This window comes from Pseudonaja textilis, chromosome 1 (assembly GCF_049901715.1).
Source record: "Pseudonaja textilis isolate UNSWEBS1 chromosome 1, rPseTex1.2, whole genome shotgun sequence".
NCBI classification, from domain to species: Eukaryota; Metazoa; Chordata; class Lepidosauria; order Squamata; family Elapidae; genus Pseudonaja; species Pseudonaja textilis.
The window spans coordinates 159,730,997-159,747,328 of record NC_141990.1 but is presented as its reverse complement, the minus strand read 5'-3'; the positions used below and the strand labels follow the sequence as shown (position 1 = coordinate 159,747,328).

At 38.7% G+C, this 16,332-nt stretch overlaps 1 protein-coding gene across 1 annotated transcript in view; it reads left to right on the top strand.

The window, feature by feature from the left end:
• The window catches only part of COL6A1 (collagen type VI alpha 1 chain), a 49,883-nt gene that overhangs the window by 14,755 nt on the left and 18,796 nt on the right, over positions 1-16,332 (top strand). The window contains exons 12-20 of the mRNA XM_026707719.2: positions 2,497-2,523; positions 2,986-3,030; positions 3,422-3,475; positions 3,715-3,777; positions 4,485-4,547; positions 6,866-6,919; positions 7,005-7,040; positions 7,431-7,493; positions 12,307-12,369. Of these exons, the coding sequence (XP_026563504.1) occupies positions 2,497-2,523; positions 2,986-3,030; positions 3,422-3,475; positions 3,715-3,777; positions 4,485-4,547; positions 6,866-6,919; positions 7,005-7,040; positions 7,431-7,493; positions 12,307-12,369 (468 nt within the window). The remainder of the gene's footprint in view (positions 1-2,496; positions 2,524-2,985; positions 3,031-3,421; positions 3,476-3,714; positions 3,778-4,484; positions 4,548-6,865; positions 6,920-7,004; positions 7,041-7,430; positions 7,494-12,306; positions 12,370-16,332) is intronic.

Below are 16,332 nucleotides of genomic sequence, written 5' to 3'. Positions count from 1 at the left end.
ATTTATTTCACTGCCTTCCTTTTGTTCACAAAAATTTCACTGAATTACACTGAATATTTTATCCCACTTTTTAATCACATATTGTTTCTAATTTTCTAACACTATTTCTAATACAAATATATATAATATAATATATATATATAATACAATGTTATGTACCTTTGCAGAATCCCTTTTTCAATTAAGTTTTTTCCAATTATCTCCAAATAAATCCTGTTTCTTTACATCTTGCTCTACACCATTAAAACTTCTCATCCCTTCCTTCCTCTCTTGCTTCTTCTCCCTGCCCTTTTCACCCCCTTGTCTCTCCACCTCCATTTCCCTCTTCTGTGTTTCCCCCTTTCTGTTGTTTTCTAACATTATATCCACTTTTCACCTTATTTTCCCCTTTTTTGGTTGTTTTTTAGGTCTTATCCATTTTCTTTTCCACCTTTCCCCTTTCTTCCCCAAATAAAGTTACTTGTTCATCAAAGATGGCTTCTTCTTTGTCCCAGTCATCTTGTTGCGCAGTTAGTTTCTCATAAGTACAGATCGCCATTTCTAAGAATTGAAAAAGAGAGCCAAGAGAGCCCTTCCCTTCTTGTTCCTCTTCTTTGTATTTTTTGAATTCAATTTTCAGTTCATCCACAAGTGATGCCATTGTAGAGAAAAAAAAATTTTTTTCCAAACAACCACCCAAGTGTTTTTAGTCCTTCAAATATAATTTCCAAAAGTCCCAAAGTCACCAAACAGTCCAAATAGGTTATTTCTTTTAACACTTTCTTCTTTCTTCACTTTCTCTTCCTGGGGTTACTGTTTAGTTACAAAATTCCAGTTAAAATGTATCTTTTAGAAGTGTTGTTAGTATTTAATAATTCTTTCAAGTTCTAGGCAATCTCCTTCCTTCCTTCCAAATCCTGCTCCAATTCTTTTCCTCTCCCTTCCCACTTACAGCAGAAAATTTTTTTAAAAAAATGTTCAGAAATCCTTATTATCCCCTTGACATTTAGTTAGTTACCTGTTGATGCCAAAGTGGGTTTTTCCGATTTCTCATTCGTTTCTGTTCGCTGTCAACATTAGGAAGGAGCGTGGAAAAAAAGAACTTTCCCTTTTACCTTTCATTTGCCACTTGCAAGACTCTGGGAGTGATGTATCTTTTGCAGATTTTTAATTTCCAGGGTATTTTAAGTATTGCTTGTTATCCCGGTCAGCCAAAACTCCGCTTCCACCTGCACATTCTTTCCCAAATGAGAGCTTCTTTGTGGCAGACATTTCTGACCGCCGCTCCACCGCTTTTGGAAAAGGGAGTTAAGCCAGCTGAGGAGGGGGGTTGAGATTCCTCCCGACCCCCTGCCAGGTCTCCCCTGTCTTCAGTTACCTCTACGGGGTAACTATAGCCCTGAATCCGGCTGGATCGGGGTACTCCAGCGGCGAGCGTGAGCAGAAACCGTGCACGATCGCGGATTCCTGCCTCCGCCGAAGCTCTGCAAACCGGAAGTCTAAGTTAAAATATATTAAAGTATATTTCATATAAACATTATTTAAAAATATTATTATGATTAATCTTCAATTCAATTCATAGTCTGGGACTGGTAAAAATTTAACAGTTCAAGTTCTAACCAAGGACATAAGAGCTGTTAAGATAGCATCTGAGTATATAGGCAGTTCTGAGTAAGTGGTTTTTTGCAAAGTCAGAATATTCAGGTCTAGGTTCAAAATTTCCATGTATCTAGGTAACCCTTTGGGTATTGCTCCAAGGGTTCCTATTACTATTGGTGCAACTGTTGATTTCTTCCTCCATAGTTGCTCAACTTCAATTTGAAAATCACAATATTTTGTTATTTTTTCTAGCTGTTTCTCATTATTAGTAGTAGTAATTGTATTGATGTTAATCTTCAATTTATTATTACTGTTGTTATTGTTATTATTATTATTGATTTAATCTTCAATTTGATTCATAGTCTGGGACTGGTAAAAACTTAACAGTTCAAGTCCGAACCAAGGACCTAAGAGCTGTTAATGTCTGAGTATATAGGTAGTTCCAAGTAAGGTGGCTTTTTGCAAAGTCAGAATATTTAGGTCTGATGAGTTCAGAATTTCCATATATCTAGGCAACCCCCTGGTTATTGCTCCAAGGGCTATTATGATTATGATTATTTATCCTACTGTCATGGAGATAGTAATTCTGTGACCACTAGAAAGTTAGACAACTAGAGCAAAGACGGAATGGTTCAGATAAGATTTAAGATATTTTGCAAAGTTTAATATATGCTTTTTTAAGTGACAAGGCTAAGTCTGTTCAGTTCAAAAGGACATACAGTTTGTTCTTAGGCTATTTTATTAGGACATGATGCAGCCACTGTATTTTGCTGACATAACATCAGTGATTATCTAGAAGATTATATAACATCTTAAATTACATAGTGGGCTCTAAAAACATCCATGTCCTGTGTCCTTTTCTATATAGGCCTAGTAAATACTTGTGCATCATTCTAAATCTTCTTCTTTCATCTGCAGGGCTCAAGAGGTGCAAAAGGAGGCAAGGTATGTCTTTAGGTTTTGTTTGGGGGATGATGCCATTATCTTTTTGAAAATGAATTATGTATTACCATGTTTCTCATATAATAAGGGCGGGTCTTTTTTTTTTTTGAGCCCCCAAAAATGGCTAGGCCGTCTTTTCGGGGGTGACTTAATTCCCCCCCTCCTTGTATCTTTGGGTGGGCGGGTGGGCGGCGACGGCTTGGATGTTGACCTCGGCATTGGTGGGGCACTTCGTATCGGGGTCAATGCAGGCAGCACCATATCCGGGTGTGCAACAAAAGTACTTCCTAATATCAAGCCCCACCACCACCATTCCCCCCATTTCACATGTTTTAATATAGACCTTAATTTGGGAGGAGGGGCTTAATTTCATTTCATGCCTGTAAAACATGCTGGGACTTCCTATTGGGGGAGGCCGTATTGTTGGAGAAACAGGGTATATACCTGATTTTTTTTCTGTTACAGGGAGAGAAGGGCAAGCGTGGCATAGATGGCGCTGATGGCAACAAGGTATGGTTGATATTTGCATGCAGAGGATAGTTTCCCTCCTTATTCCTTAAAAAAACCTGCATTAAAGGGTTGCAATTGAACAAAAGTATTGGTTTAAGGAAGTGAAGGAAGAAGGTGGTTAGAATGCAGTACTGCAGGCTAACTCACTGGTCACTCCAAGAGTTCGATTCTGAGCGGCTTAAAGTTGACTCAGCCTTCCATCAGTGAAGTAGGTAAAATAAGGACCCAGATTGTTGGGAGCAATATTCTGATGCTCTAAACTGCTTAGAGAGGGCTGCAGAGCACTATGAAGTCATATATAAGTCTAAGTGCTATTGCTATCTTCTAATGATAAAAGAAAACAATTCCCAATGATTCATAATAGTCATGTAAATATTTTCTTTCTTCACAGGGTGATCAAGGATATCATGGACTACCAGGATGCAAAGGATCTCCTGGGTTTGATGTATGTCGGTACAAGAGATTACACATTCTGGTTGCTAACAGGCAATCTCAGGGTGCAATGGTGGAAACAAATCTGTAAATATAGGTAGTGCAGAATCTGAAAGATGAAAGAAAAAATATAGAGTAGAAATAGGTGGAAAACAGTATGGAAAAATTCAGCCCAACCTGATGGAGATTATTGTAATATACCAAAACATATAACACATTGTCATGAATTAATTGATAACTGCTTGGTTCTAGGGCTTACAAGGACCTCCTGGACAAAAAGGGGATACTGGTTCTTATGGACCCAAAGGGATAAAGGTTAGCCATAATTCATTGTTTTCTCATTATGACTTGGATACTGTACTCTTTGTGATGTCAGCATATAAATACCATGATAAATCTATAGTAAATACTAGTTTACTAGCATTAATACTAGTAAATTAGTTAGGTACGTCATTAGATTCATTTTACAAATTATTTTCACACATGCAAATCCAAGGACACATGTCCAAGGAAGCAGCTTTAGTAGGTTATTGTAGTAAGTTGGAGAGGAAGCCAAATCAGCAATGTGCTAATCCTCAGTAAGTACTACTAGTTTATGATGTTGATCTTAGCAACACTGTTTTTTCAAAGGTTGTAATGTTCAACATTTATATTATAATTATATACATATACACATACACATATACATACATACAATATATATACATACATATGGTACATATACATATATATGCGTATGCGCTTGCTCATGCATAACAGGATTTTTAAATACAAAAATGGTCTGTATTTGAAAGAATTGGAAATTCTGCTTTTATGTGTCTCATTTAGGCTGGCATGCTTGATCCTATCACAATGATAAAACTCTAGATTTCTCTATTTTGACTATAAGTGATTCTCACTTCCACAGGGAGAGAGGGATCAAAGACAAACCCCACTTGTATATCATGTCATTTAGGGTGTTGGAATTGGATTCCTTTTTTCCTTCCTAAACTTATTTGTGTTTCTGTGTTCTTTATTTCAAGGGAGACCCTGGACCCAAAGGAGGTCCAGGCCCACGAGGAAAAGATGGACTTCCTGGCAGCAAGGTATAGTTGTAATTGTGCATTGCTCGGCCTTCCCCTTTTATCACTGCCGTTAGTTGCCCGGAGGAGAGTCCCTGGCCATATGCCCTGTTTCCCCCCACTTCCCTTCCTCACATCTCAGACTCAGACAGCTGAAGGTGGATCATAGACATTGCTCCCTCCCCCAACATAACACCAGCAGCTTAGGGGAAAAGAGGCAGTAGCCAGAACGTTCACACTCTTTCTGCTTGGCCAGCTTTAAGCACTGGGTAGATCTTTTAGACTTAAGTATGCTATAACGATTTCCCCAATGTTACTTGTTGGGATAAAAAAACCAACATTGATGCTAAGGAGTGGTGCATTTCATGATAAATGTTTGTTTATATTTAATATGCTACTGGGAAGCAAATTTATGACACTGGGCTAGATATTACTCTTAAGTCAAATAATTTGGCCTGTTTGATTTTTGTTTGTTTGCATACTGTTTGGTAAAGGAAGTTAGCAGAACTGGGTTAATACCAGGGCTCAGTGAAGGTCCCCCACAGCTTGCTAGTAGATCCATTAGAGCTGTGCTTCTCTAAATTTCCCTATTCTAAGTAAATTGCCCCAAATGACAGTGGGGACATTTAAATGTGGAATTTCTGATAAATGGTAAAAGGACTTTCTGATAAGCAGTTTGGGGTAATGAAAAGGGGAACTAAGGGGGGAAAAGCACAGCATTAGAAGATCTGGCAGAGGAAGAGACTAGCTGGTATCACTGATTTTCCAGCCCTTCCTCACTTTACAAGGTGGAGACTAACCTCACTTGAGCTTTCCTGATTTCAAAATTGGCTGTTGGTAATTTTCCAGATTAGGAATATTGGTTAGTTCAGGGGTCTGCAACTTGCGGCTCTGGAGCTGCATGTGCCTCTTTTGGCCCTCTGCTGCAGCTCCCTGTCAGCTGATCCCACCACTGGTTGGCTTCGCCTCTCCCCTCCCCATCAGTCCTCTTCTGGCCTGAGAAGGTAAGGGTGATGGCAGGAGATGGAGACTCGCTCAATATTCCAGAGCAGGAGGTGACCGGGTGGGAGTGAATCACACTGGTTGTTAAATTATTGGCTCCCAGTGTTTTCTTTTCTGTGGGAAATGGGTCCAAATGGCTTTTTAAGTGTTTAAGGTTACAGACTCCTGGGTTAGTTGATCAGACACAAAACATGAAACTGACTAGATACTGCAACTTCTCTTGGATTTTTCCTGGATTTTACACATCTGTACTCTTGTACATGTATTCCATGCAGCCTAGATAGAGAAGGAAAATGTTCTTTATAAAAGACTGTTCAGGTACTCCTCACTTATTCATTTAACAATTGTTTGAAGTTGAGCTGGAAAAAAATAGCTTTGTGACCAAACCTTACATTTAGGATCATCATAGTGTCCCATGGTCACATAATTGCCATTCGAGTGCTTTTCAGCCAGTATGCATTGATATCAGTAGTATTGTCCCATAAGCTTCACAACCTGGTTTCAACAAGCACAATTAATGGAGAGCACAGATGTGAAATTGCAAGTCATGGTCACTTACTGATTTAAATGAGTTGCTTAACAATCGAAACAATTGGTTCTGTCATGGGATGTTTTGCTTTGCAATTGCAGTACTTACCCACAGAGCTGCCAGTTGCAAGCAAGAATAACCAAAGAATAAAATTCCTTCATCTTAGAAGTAGTGTATGAAATAATCATGATTTTTAGACACTTTGGCCTCTTCTACATTGCCACTTCACTTACTCCCCAAACCATCAGAAAGTTTCAAATTGTCATGTGTGATCATCACCCAATTTTAGTATACTGATGATAAGGAGCAAAAAAAAATTTACTGCTCCCACTCAGCTGCAGGATGTTTTGGAGTAATGTCCATGCCCTCAATTCATATTGCCTTCATCTAGTTGCATGAAAAAATAAAGACTTTGTAGCTTCTAAGCCATTATTTCACCCCAAGGACCTTTTAGGGGAACTCTAAAGCTCAGGAGCCAGCATTTGGGGATAAGATAAGAAATCTTTCTGATGGGAAAATGACTGCCAACCAGATGTAAAGAGTTACCATATTTCAGAATAATAATGATTAAAATGTTGGTTTTGCTGCAGCTATACTATATCTAAGCCAAAACTGAATAATCTCAGCTCCTAAATGCAGTTGATGTCATGAGATCAGAGAAAGTCAAGAGTTGTTTTTGATTTTGAAGAGCAATAATAACATTGCTCTGACATCTCTATCCATTTAAGTTTAGATCACTATGTGATTCACAACTGCTGTATGACTACTCAAAAGCTCATGGTAAAAATATTCACTTTTTCATATCTTTTAGGGTCTGCCTGGAGAAGTGGGAGCCAAAGGAGAAAAAGGAGAATGGGGAGATGAGGTACATGTTTAAAGATTTTATGAGCCTGAAGGAGCAAGTTTACGTACATGATAATCCATTTTGCTGTCTCTTCGTTCTCTTGTAGGGAAGTCCTGGCTCTGATGGTACCCCTGGACCAAAGGTAAGATTACTGTTTTCAATGATGTTTCCAGTAGATGGTAGAAAAATTGGAAACCAAGAAAATGGTCTTCATTAAGCCTCTGGAGCTGAAATTCATTGGGTTTATTTAAAGCTGTTTTTCTAATATTTATATGGAATGGGATACAATCAGTAAAGAGCTTTCCTCAACAATATAAACACGGGGAAACCTTTGAAAATTGTTTAGAAATTCCTTCAGTCCTTAGCAAGCCTTCAGAATCCTTCCTAACGGGATTCTTAGAACAAGTTCTAATACAAAATTCTCCTTTAGTTTCTTCATCAAGAGAAATATGTTTAAAAGTTCTCTGCCACCCTTTCGCAGCCTTGTAATTGAATCTAGAATATAAAATCATCACCATCCTCTTGCATACAGGGTAGCCCTGGATCCGAAGGCTTACGAGGGGTCCCTGGGGCTCGTGGATCAAAAGGAGAAAAGGTAAATTTTCATTCGTGATATTCACAAGTAGTTTAGAAGAAGAAATATTTTACTGTTTTAAATGAAAACTCAAGCCATTAAGGCCTTGTGATCTATTTAGTGAAATGGACCTAGTTTAAGAGTTGTGAAATACTTCTAATAATGTCCCAACATGCAGGAAAAGACATTCTGCGCTCTTAACTCTTAACTTAAAACTTGTTTTTGTGGTAAATTTCTTGTAGCTGGAACTTGGAGGATACACATGACTCAGTGTAGAATGGACTGAGTTTATAAATTTAAGAAAAATACATAGAATAGAATGAGAGGAGAATAGAATGGAACCTTGCAGGACTTTTAGTCAACTCTCTGCCCAAGGCAAGAGGCTTTATACCATCCCAGACAAATGGTTGTCCAATCTATTTTTGAAAACCTCCAGGGACAGAGGATCCACAACTCCAGAGGGCAAGCTGTTCCATTGACAGTTCTCAGTGTCGAGCAATTTATTATTTCCAGGTTGGATCTCCCTCTGATGGGTCTCAAACTCACGGCATCACGTGATGTATCGGGACTTTTTTTCTCTTTGCTAAACCAGGCATGGGCGTGGCCAGCACGTGACGCATCCGGTCCTTAGGCCACAAGTTTGACAGCCCTGAAAGGAAAACAATGCCTCTTTTAATTAGAAAGTTGGGAGTGAGTAGGGGGGAAATTACTGTGTCTCAAACCCAAAAATATAAAATTGGGCAACTAGAAGAATTCAGCTGACCAAAGACAATTGGGAAACAAGGAAGGAATTTTTTTTTTTAATGCTCTGATATATTGAGAAAAGTTAGTGCTGCAGTTCATGAGTTTGAGGATTGTACCAAAATAATGTATTGTGGTTTCAGTCTCCCTCTCATTGGTCTATTCATGGGTAATATGGACATTTATATATTTTATCTCAGAAACTAAAAAACACTTTTCATAAAGTAACATGCTGAACACATTTTGCTTTGTCTGGGTAGAGAAATGCATCACAAAATTCAGAAATATACTTGTGAAGAGAATTGTCATTTTAAAATTATGGTCCACATACTTTGTAAATCACCGTTCTCTCTCTCTCTCACACACACACACTCACACACACACACACACTATTCTATATTCTATGTCTTACCTTTAGGTTTCCAAATAATGTTTTACATTTTTATTATGCCCCACATTTATTATATTCTGTTTCCCTTAAATAGTCCACATCATGGTGGTGGTATTGTTATTGTACTTCATTGCATAGTCATCCAGATGTTCTGATTGGATTTGGCATTTTTATCCACTTATTGAATTCTTCTCTTGGGTTAGGCAGATGTGGGTGTGTTAATGTGTTAATTACATCACAGGATGTAATCTGTTCTGAGTAAAACTGCCTTTTGTAACAAACTGATGGTGAATTTGTCAATGCTGATGGTCTTCAAGTGATGCTCCAGTTTTGGGATTTCACCCAAAACTCTTATTACTATTGGTACTATCTTTGCTTTCCTTTGCCATAGTTGCTCTATTTCTACTGGTAGATCTTCGTATTTTGTTACCTTCTCCAGTTCTTTCTCTACTATTTTGCTGTCTCCAGGTATTGCCACATCCACTATCCATGACTTTTTGGTCTATTTATTGTTATTGTTGGCGTGTTATCTGGCAAGTGCCTGTCTGTTTGAATTTTGAAGTCCCAAAGCATTTTAGCTTCTTCATTTTCTGTGATTTTATCTATTTTATGATCCCAACAGTTCTTGCTTGTAGGCTAATGGTATTTCTTGCAGATCTTCCAATGCACCATTGTTGCTCTTTGTCATGATGTTGTTTGCAAACAATATGTGTTATCTTCTTGAAGCAGGTAACTTCAAGTTATCCGCTGTTTCTTCAGCTTCTTTGCAGAGGTAGCACTTGCTGCCTGGTGCTATATTCTCAATTCTGGCTTTTATAAGCGTTACTATTATTTCGTTTGATGTTTCTGTTGGAATAACATGTTTGTGTCTGTATACATTTCTGTCAGTGGTGGGATTCAATTTTTTTTACTACTGGTTCTGTGGGTGTGGTTTAGTGGATGTGGCAGGGGAAGGTTACTGCCCATTCCCTCCCAGAACCTGCTTTCCAGCTCCATTCTCCTGGGCAGGGCAACAAAAGAAGACCCAGCTGAGACTTGGGAAGCAAAGAATAGGTGGGGGTGGCGTCAGTCAGAGGTGGTATTTGCCGGTTCTCCAAACTACTCAAAATTTCCGCTACCGGTTCTCCAGAACTGGTCAGAACCTGCTGAATACCACCTCTTATTTCTCTGGATAGGAGTGGTTTCTATATGAGAGGGAATACTTGGTATATCCAAATAGGCAATCAAGTTTATAAATGGTCTATGTTCTTCATGAGCAGGAGGCTGGAAGAGAAAAGCTCCAGTGTTCCTTCCAACCCTGTTATTCTTCGTTGTAGCCTGGTCTTTCCAGTCTTCCAATAGTGCACCTATCATCACTGTAACTGGATCAAACCATTATAACAATAGCAGACTGATTAGACTGATATACCACTTTATAGTGCTTTACAGCCATTTCTAAGTGGTTTACAGAGTCAGCATATTGCCCCCAATACTCTGGGTCCTCATTTTACCCACCTCGGAAGGATGGAAGGCTGAGTCAATCCTGCTGATTGTCCTCTGCTTCTCTTTCCTTCCACTTTTCCAACATTGAAGCCATTTCCAGAGTTAGGTTTTTTGTGTAATGTGTCCAAAGTATGATACTTAAAGTGATCAAGCCATCTGGTGATTTTCCAGAGTTTTTCAACTCAGATGCAGCAGGCCTAAGAGATAGATATTTATGGTTCCAAGGAACAAGTAAGGATTATGGAGGAAGTAACATGTGTTGATAAAAATTCTGCAACGGAGCTTTCTATCCTCGTGGGAACAAAGGAAAACATAGGTAACATGCTTTAGGAGAAATCAAAACAGAGACAAATATATTGCAAATAAACCTTGACAGTTTTGCATCAACCAAAATTTGTCATTTCTTTGTGTGACTGTTGCTACAGAAAAAACAATGGAGCTTCTATTAAGATAATATCTAGCCTAAGTAGGAATAAAGTTCCAATTACTTATTAGACCTAATTACAGCATATTCTACCCTTTTATCCATGGTGGAATGTTCAACCACTTCCTTCCTGTTTTCTCTAGGGAATAATCCTGGAAGCTAAGTCAAATAAAAAAATGTCATTATCCATAAAACATGGTAGTATAATATTTCAGGCTTATGTTGATATTCTAGCTGCTGATTTCTGCTGGCTTTCAGTTAAAAACATGCTACTGTCAATAGGGCAAAGGCTAACGAATAATTAAATATGTGAGTTTCTGCAATGAAACAAACATGCTGACATTCTGGGAAGACAGTATATCTGTTTCAAATTCTGATTATTATATAATTTTCATTATTATACTGTAGAAAAAGTCCCTGTTAAGATTGTTCTTTGCTCAGCTCAAGGCCAGATCTTCAGCTGTGAGCGCAGCAGGCGTTTTCAGAAAAGGGATTCTTGATCTACCTCATTCCAAATAAAGCAGAGACGTTTCCTAATTCTTCACATGAACCAAGTATTCTGTTTATATAGAGTTTTGGCACAGAGGGAGGAGAAGTGCTGCCACATAAGAGATTATGGTATATCCCTTCCATACTATATTTATTTTTCAACGAATAAAACGTTTTTTCTCCAGAAGTCTCTCAATTAATCTGACTCTGACCACTCTTATATTTTTACTTCTCAGAAAATGGGATGACAAGCAGCAGTTTCTCCTCTTGCCCTCCACTGGGCCCTTCACTAATGTTCTCACAGACTAGCTTCCCACAGATTCCCTGTGTTTCCCAAGATCTTTTAATTAAGATTGGGTAATGCAGTAATACCCCTTGGTATGATGCTGGGTTAGACACCTCACTGTTTTGGCTTCTTGCTCTTCTGTTGTACAACTGTCCCATGAGTACAGCATACTTTGGCACTCTCTAGAAAGAAATTACTGCCCAGTGATAATATTTGAAACACAAGGAATATTGCTCACTGCTGGTTCTTTGAGGCAGTGCTGTTATTTGCCATGATGAAGACCAGGAGTCCCCAAACTTGGCAACTTTAAGCTGGCTGAGGAATTCTGAGAATTGAAATCCACAAGTCTTAAAGCTGCCAAGTCTGGGGACCCTTGATGTAGACAAAGCCTCAGAGAGTGAGTAGTGTCCCTGACTGAGGATGACAAGAACTCAAGACACCAAGCGGGGACCAAGCAGACAGAAATGTTAGAAGTGCCACAACCCAGCAGTCAGTTTCAGTCCCATGTAGCCTTTGGGCATTCCTGCCAGGCCATTGATACCGCATCAACTCATGAGGCAAAAGAGGGTATATGTGAACAAGCCTTGTCTTCTGGCCACTCTTATAGTTGCTTTGCCTTCGTCCCATTTGAGCCATTAACTTCTCAATACTCTTTATTCTGCAAGCAAATTGGCAAGAATGTTGGAAATAGTTGGCTTTCATGACAATATGTTGCAATGGATCCGACATACAGTAGAATTATGCCAAAAATCCTCCAATCCCTGGAGAATTCTGGGCAAGATATGATTTTTGTTTTAAATGAGATTTTGAGCAGCTAATCCATGGATTTTAAGATTATCTGGGTCTTTGATAATGTTTGCTTGATATTGTTTTCCTGTGTTGATGATAAGAAAAACATGATATAATTTAGTATATTAGAACACGTATGATTTAACTCTGTAGATGTTATATTTTCTCTTCTGCTTTTCTGCTTACTCTACTCTGCAAGTATTGCTTCATTTATTTTCCTCTTTTTTTTTAGGGTGAGCCAGGTCCACCAGGAGAACAAGGTCGTGAGGGATCTTTTGGAGCACCAGGAGAGCCAGTAAGATGCTCTTAATTCTTCTGCATCCTTGATCTCGCAGTTGGGCGGAGGGAGAATGTAAACCAATGAGTGGAAAGGAAGATAATATTAGACAAGGCCCCGGCTCTGTATTAATTTTAATTTCATAGTAATAAATTTTTCGCAGTGAAGATCAATCAATGTAATTTGTGTTCATGGGAGTAGTGCAAAGAGCCCTATAAGCAATTAAGACAGTCAAAAAGGCCTTGAGTCTGTGTGAGGAAGTGGTATCCTTGTGTTGTTAACGTTATCAATAACATTACTAAGAACAGATGGTACTGCTGTGAAATATACACTGAATAAGAAAACACATTATTAATGAGTTCCTTTTATATTTTCTCATATAAATTCATGCATATAGGTTGCAGTAGATATATTTATTGTTCCTTTTGCTTTCATATTTTCCACTTATTTTTTCTGCACATACTTCTACTGGCCTGTGTATTCCTGCTATAGAGGAAAAATGTCCTTCAGCAGATCCAGGACATTTCCGTCCCATAATGCTCCAAAGTGAGGCCCCTTGCTCTGTTCTATTAGTCTAGTTTCTAGTTGTAAAACAACACGTATTGTTAAAATGAAATGCAGATGTTCTGCACCAAAATGGCAAATTGAAAACAGCAGCTAGCATAAAAGCTGACATAAATCCCATTTAGAGCCTTCCCTACTATAAGAGCCCTCTATGTTTTTCTATATAAAATGGAACATATTACATCAAGGTGACCAAGCAAGAGTTTCTCAAGACATTTAAAGCAACAGACTTTCTTAAAAGAGAAGAAAAAGGAGTCCACAATTATTTGTTCTAAGTAGGGTACAAAATGGCCATGAATCTCATTTTAGAACTCAGGATTCAAGTAAATGAAATTAAAAAACAAACTGTTAAATAAATTGGCATCAGTAGAATAATGAAAATTGATACCTCTTTTAGGAAAAACAAATTAGAAAGGGCTATATAACAAGTGGGAATAGGAAGTTTGTAAAGTTATTTATTTTGGTTCATAAGCTAGTACAGGGCTTTTCTTGGATCGACGAAAAGCTAAAGCCTGACAAATTATCTGATAATACTGCATGTTCTAGACCAGGTGTCAAACTGGATTTCTTCAAGGGCCGGATCAGCATTGTAGTTCTCCTCTGCAGGCCAGCAGGGGTGGGGTGGCAGTAAGGGGGGACGGATACCTCCTGCAGCACCCTGCCAGCCAAAATGTGCACCTCCCTGCACCTTGTTTTCGCTCTCCATGGCCACCTGCAGCACTCTGCTGGCTGAAAATGGGCTGCGTGGCCTGTTTTCAGGCTGGCTTTTGTCCCATTTTTGGCTGGTTTTGGGACGTTTTTCGGTGTGTTTGGGGCCTGTTTTTCGGCCCATTTTTCAGTCCGGTTTCTGCTAGCAGAGTGCTGCAGTAGGCCATGTAGGGTGAAAATGAGGCCTGAGACATGGCCCATTTAAGCCACCAGAAGCACCGTGGGCCACTCCCTTGATATATTTCCAGGCCAGCCCCATGGGCCGGATTTAAGCAACCCATGGGCCAGATCCGGCACACAGGCCTTGAGTTTGACACCCCTGTCCTAGACAGTACAGTTGCACAGAACTAAAATTTAAATTTCCCTGATGATTCTTGTCTTTATAGTTTGTTCTAAATGACAAGGATGAAAGTGTGCTTTTAAGTGTAGAAATAACTCATCCTAATGCTATTCTTTCTATGAGTTAAAAACTTTAACTTTTCCCATAAAATATTCTGAAATGTTCATGGGTAACCTCCATTTCTAAAATATTGTAAGATCAGGCTTCTGCACCCCTTTTGCTGTGCAAGTACAGACTGTCCTCGACTTAAAACACTTCATTCAAAGTTATAACTAGACTGAAAAGTGATATATGACTGTTTTTTGTTCTTAAAACGTTGCAGCATCCCCATGGTCACATGACCAAAATTCAGATGCCTGACAACTGACTCATATTTATGACAGTTGCAATGTCCTGGGATCATGTTTATAACTTTTTGTGACCTTCTGACAGGCAAAGTTGCTAACTTACTGTAACAACTGCAGTGACTCACTTAACAACTGGGGCTAGAAAGGTTGTAAAATGGGACAAAATTCACCTAATAAATGTCTTGCTTAGCAACAGAAATTTTGGGCTCAGTTATGGTCTTTAAGTAGAGGACTACCTGCATATGTGAGCCTAAATGATGGTTCAGACTTGCATCTATACTAGATGCAAGTATATTTGAACCCCATGCTAGCGGATTCTCATTTTTAAAATGCAATTAAAGTTTTGAAATCTCACCTGCCAAATATATATATATATGTATGTATGTATGTATGTATATGTATATGTATATGTATATGTATATGTATATGTATATGTATATATCTCCTAGCATTTGCATTGTGTTAGTACCAGACCTGGTAAAAGCTCAGTTCCACAGCCATTTGAGGGAATCTGAATAATTTTCATTTACCCAAGGCAAAGAGATTGGATCTGAATTTATTGTTTTGTAAAGTTTTACTCCTGATCTGATACACCCAGGGCTCCAGCATTCAGCAAACAGCAACACTGGAGAGCCTTGCCAGTAAAAAATGTTTAACTGAATAACAAAATTGGAAGGGACCTTGGAAGTCTTCTAGTGCAATCCCTTGCTCAGGCAGGAAACCATTTCCCATTCCAGACAAGTGGCTGGCCAGTCTCTTCTTAAAAACTTCCAGTAGAGCACCCACAACCTCTGAAGGCAAGTAGTTCCACTGGTTAATTATTTTCACTGTTAGGAAATTTCTCATTGCAACAACCCAGTGGTAGACAAAGAAAAGGGATGAGTAATTGGATTTGGCCCCTAACACATCTCACTTCAGAGCAAATATTTACAAGCACATCCTTTTCCAATAAAAGTCTAAAAAGTTACAGCTATTTATGTTGTGTGATAGATAATAGGTTGCTTTTCAAATCCTATTCTTGATCCAGTCTCATAAAATATGTAATCAATGCTGCTTGTAAATAGAAACACTTGACTGTTTGATAAATTTATTGACAAAAAAAATGAAGCAGGGGTGGGATTCTACAAGTTCGCACCTATTTTCCAGAACCAATTGTTAACATTCTAAGCAGTTCGGAGAACCGGTTGCTAGAAGAAATTACTGGCCTAATTCTGTAAGGAAGGCAGGAAGGAAACATTCTGGTGTTGCTTAGAGAAACTGCCTCTCTGTTAACCCTTGTTACATTCTTGGCAGGATTAGACTTCCTGTCTCTGGAACTTCTCTGGAGTTTTTTTTCTCTCCTTTGCTGGTACTTTGCTTGTGTGGAGTGACCATTTAAAGTTACAATGGCACTGAAAAAAGTGATTTATGACCATTTTTCACACTTATGACTGTTGCAGCATCTCCACAGTCATGAGAGGCCAAGCGAGGAGATGCAAGCCTCGATGTGAGTAATATTGAGTTGGCCACACCCAGCCAATAACATGACCACCAAGCCATGTCCACCCAGTCACATGACCACCAAGCCACGCCCACCACCTAAGCCATGCCCATAGAACTGGTTGTTAAAAATTTTGAATCCCACCCCTGAAATGAAGCAATGTCACCTTTGCAGAAATTATCTAAAAAGAACCCAAACCATTGAAATTGTCCATATAAAATATGAGCAATAGCAAGGGACAATACTTTCTTAACTTACATAACATATTGTTAGCCTCTAAATTTGGGTCAAATCAGGCAGCATATGATCTACCTCTGTGTTTCCCAAGCTAAAATGTTGATATGAGTTAGCAACAACAGCTAAACTGTATAAGGGATGATAAACTTAAAAGGTTTACTTGCTTGCAATATATTTTCAAAAAGAATAATATATAAAAATTCTCTTCCTCATTATACAAACAAACATAAATTTTATTTCAGTCATTGACCAATAAAAATACGTTCAGTGCAGTAAAACAAACAAAGCAAAGTTAATTCCTACCA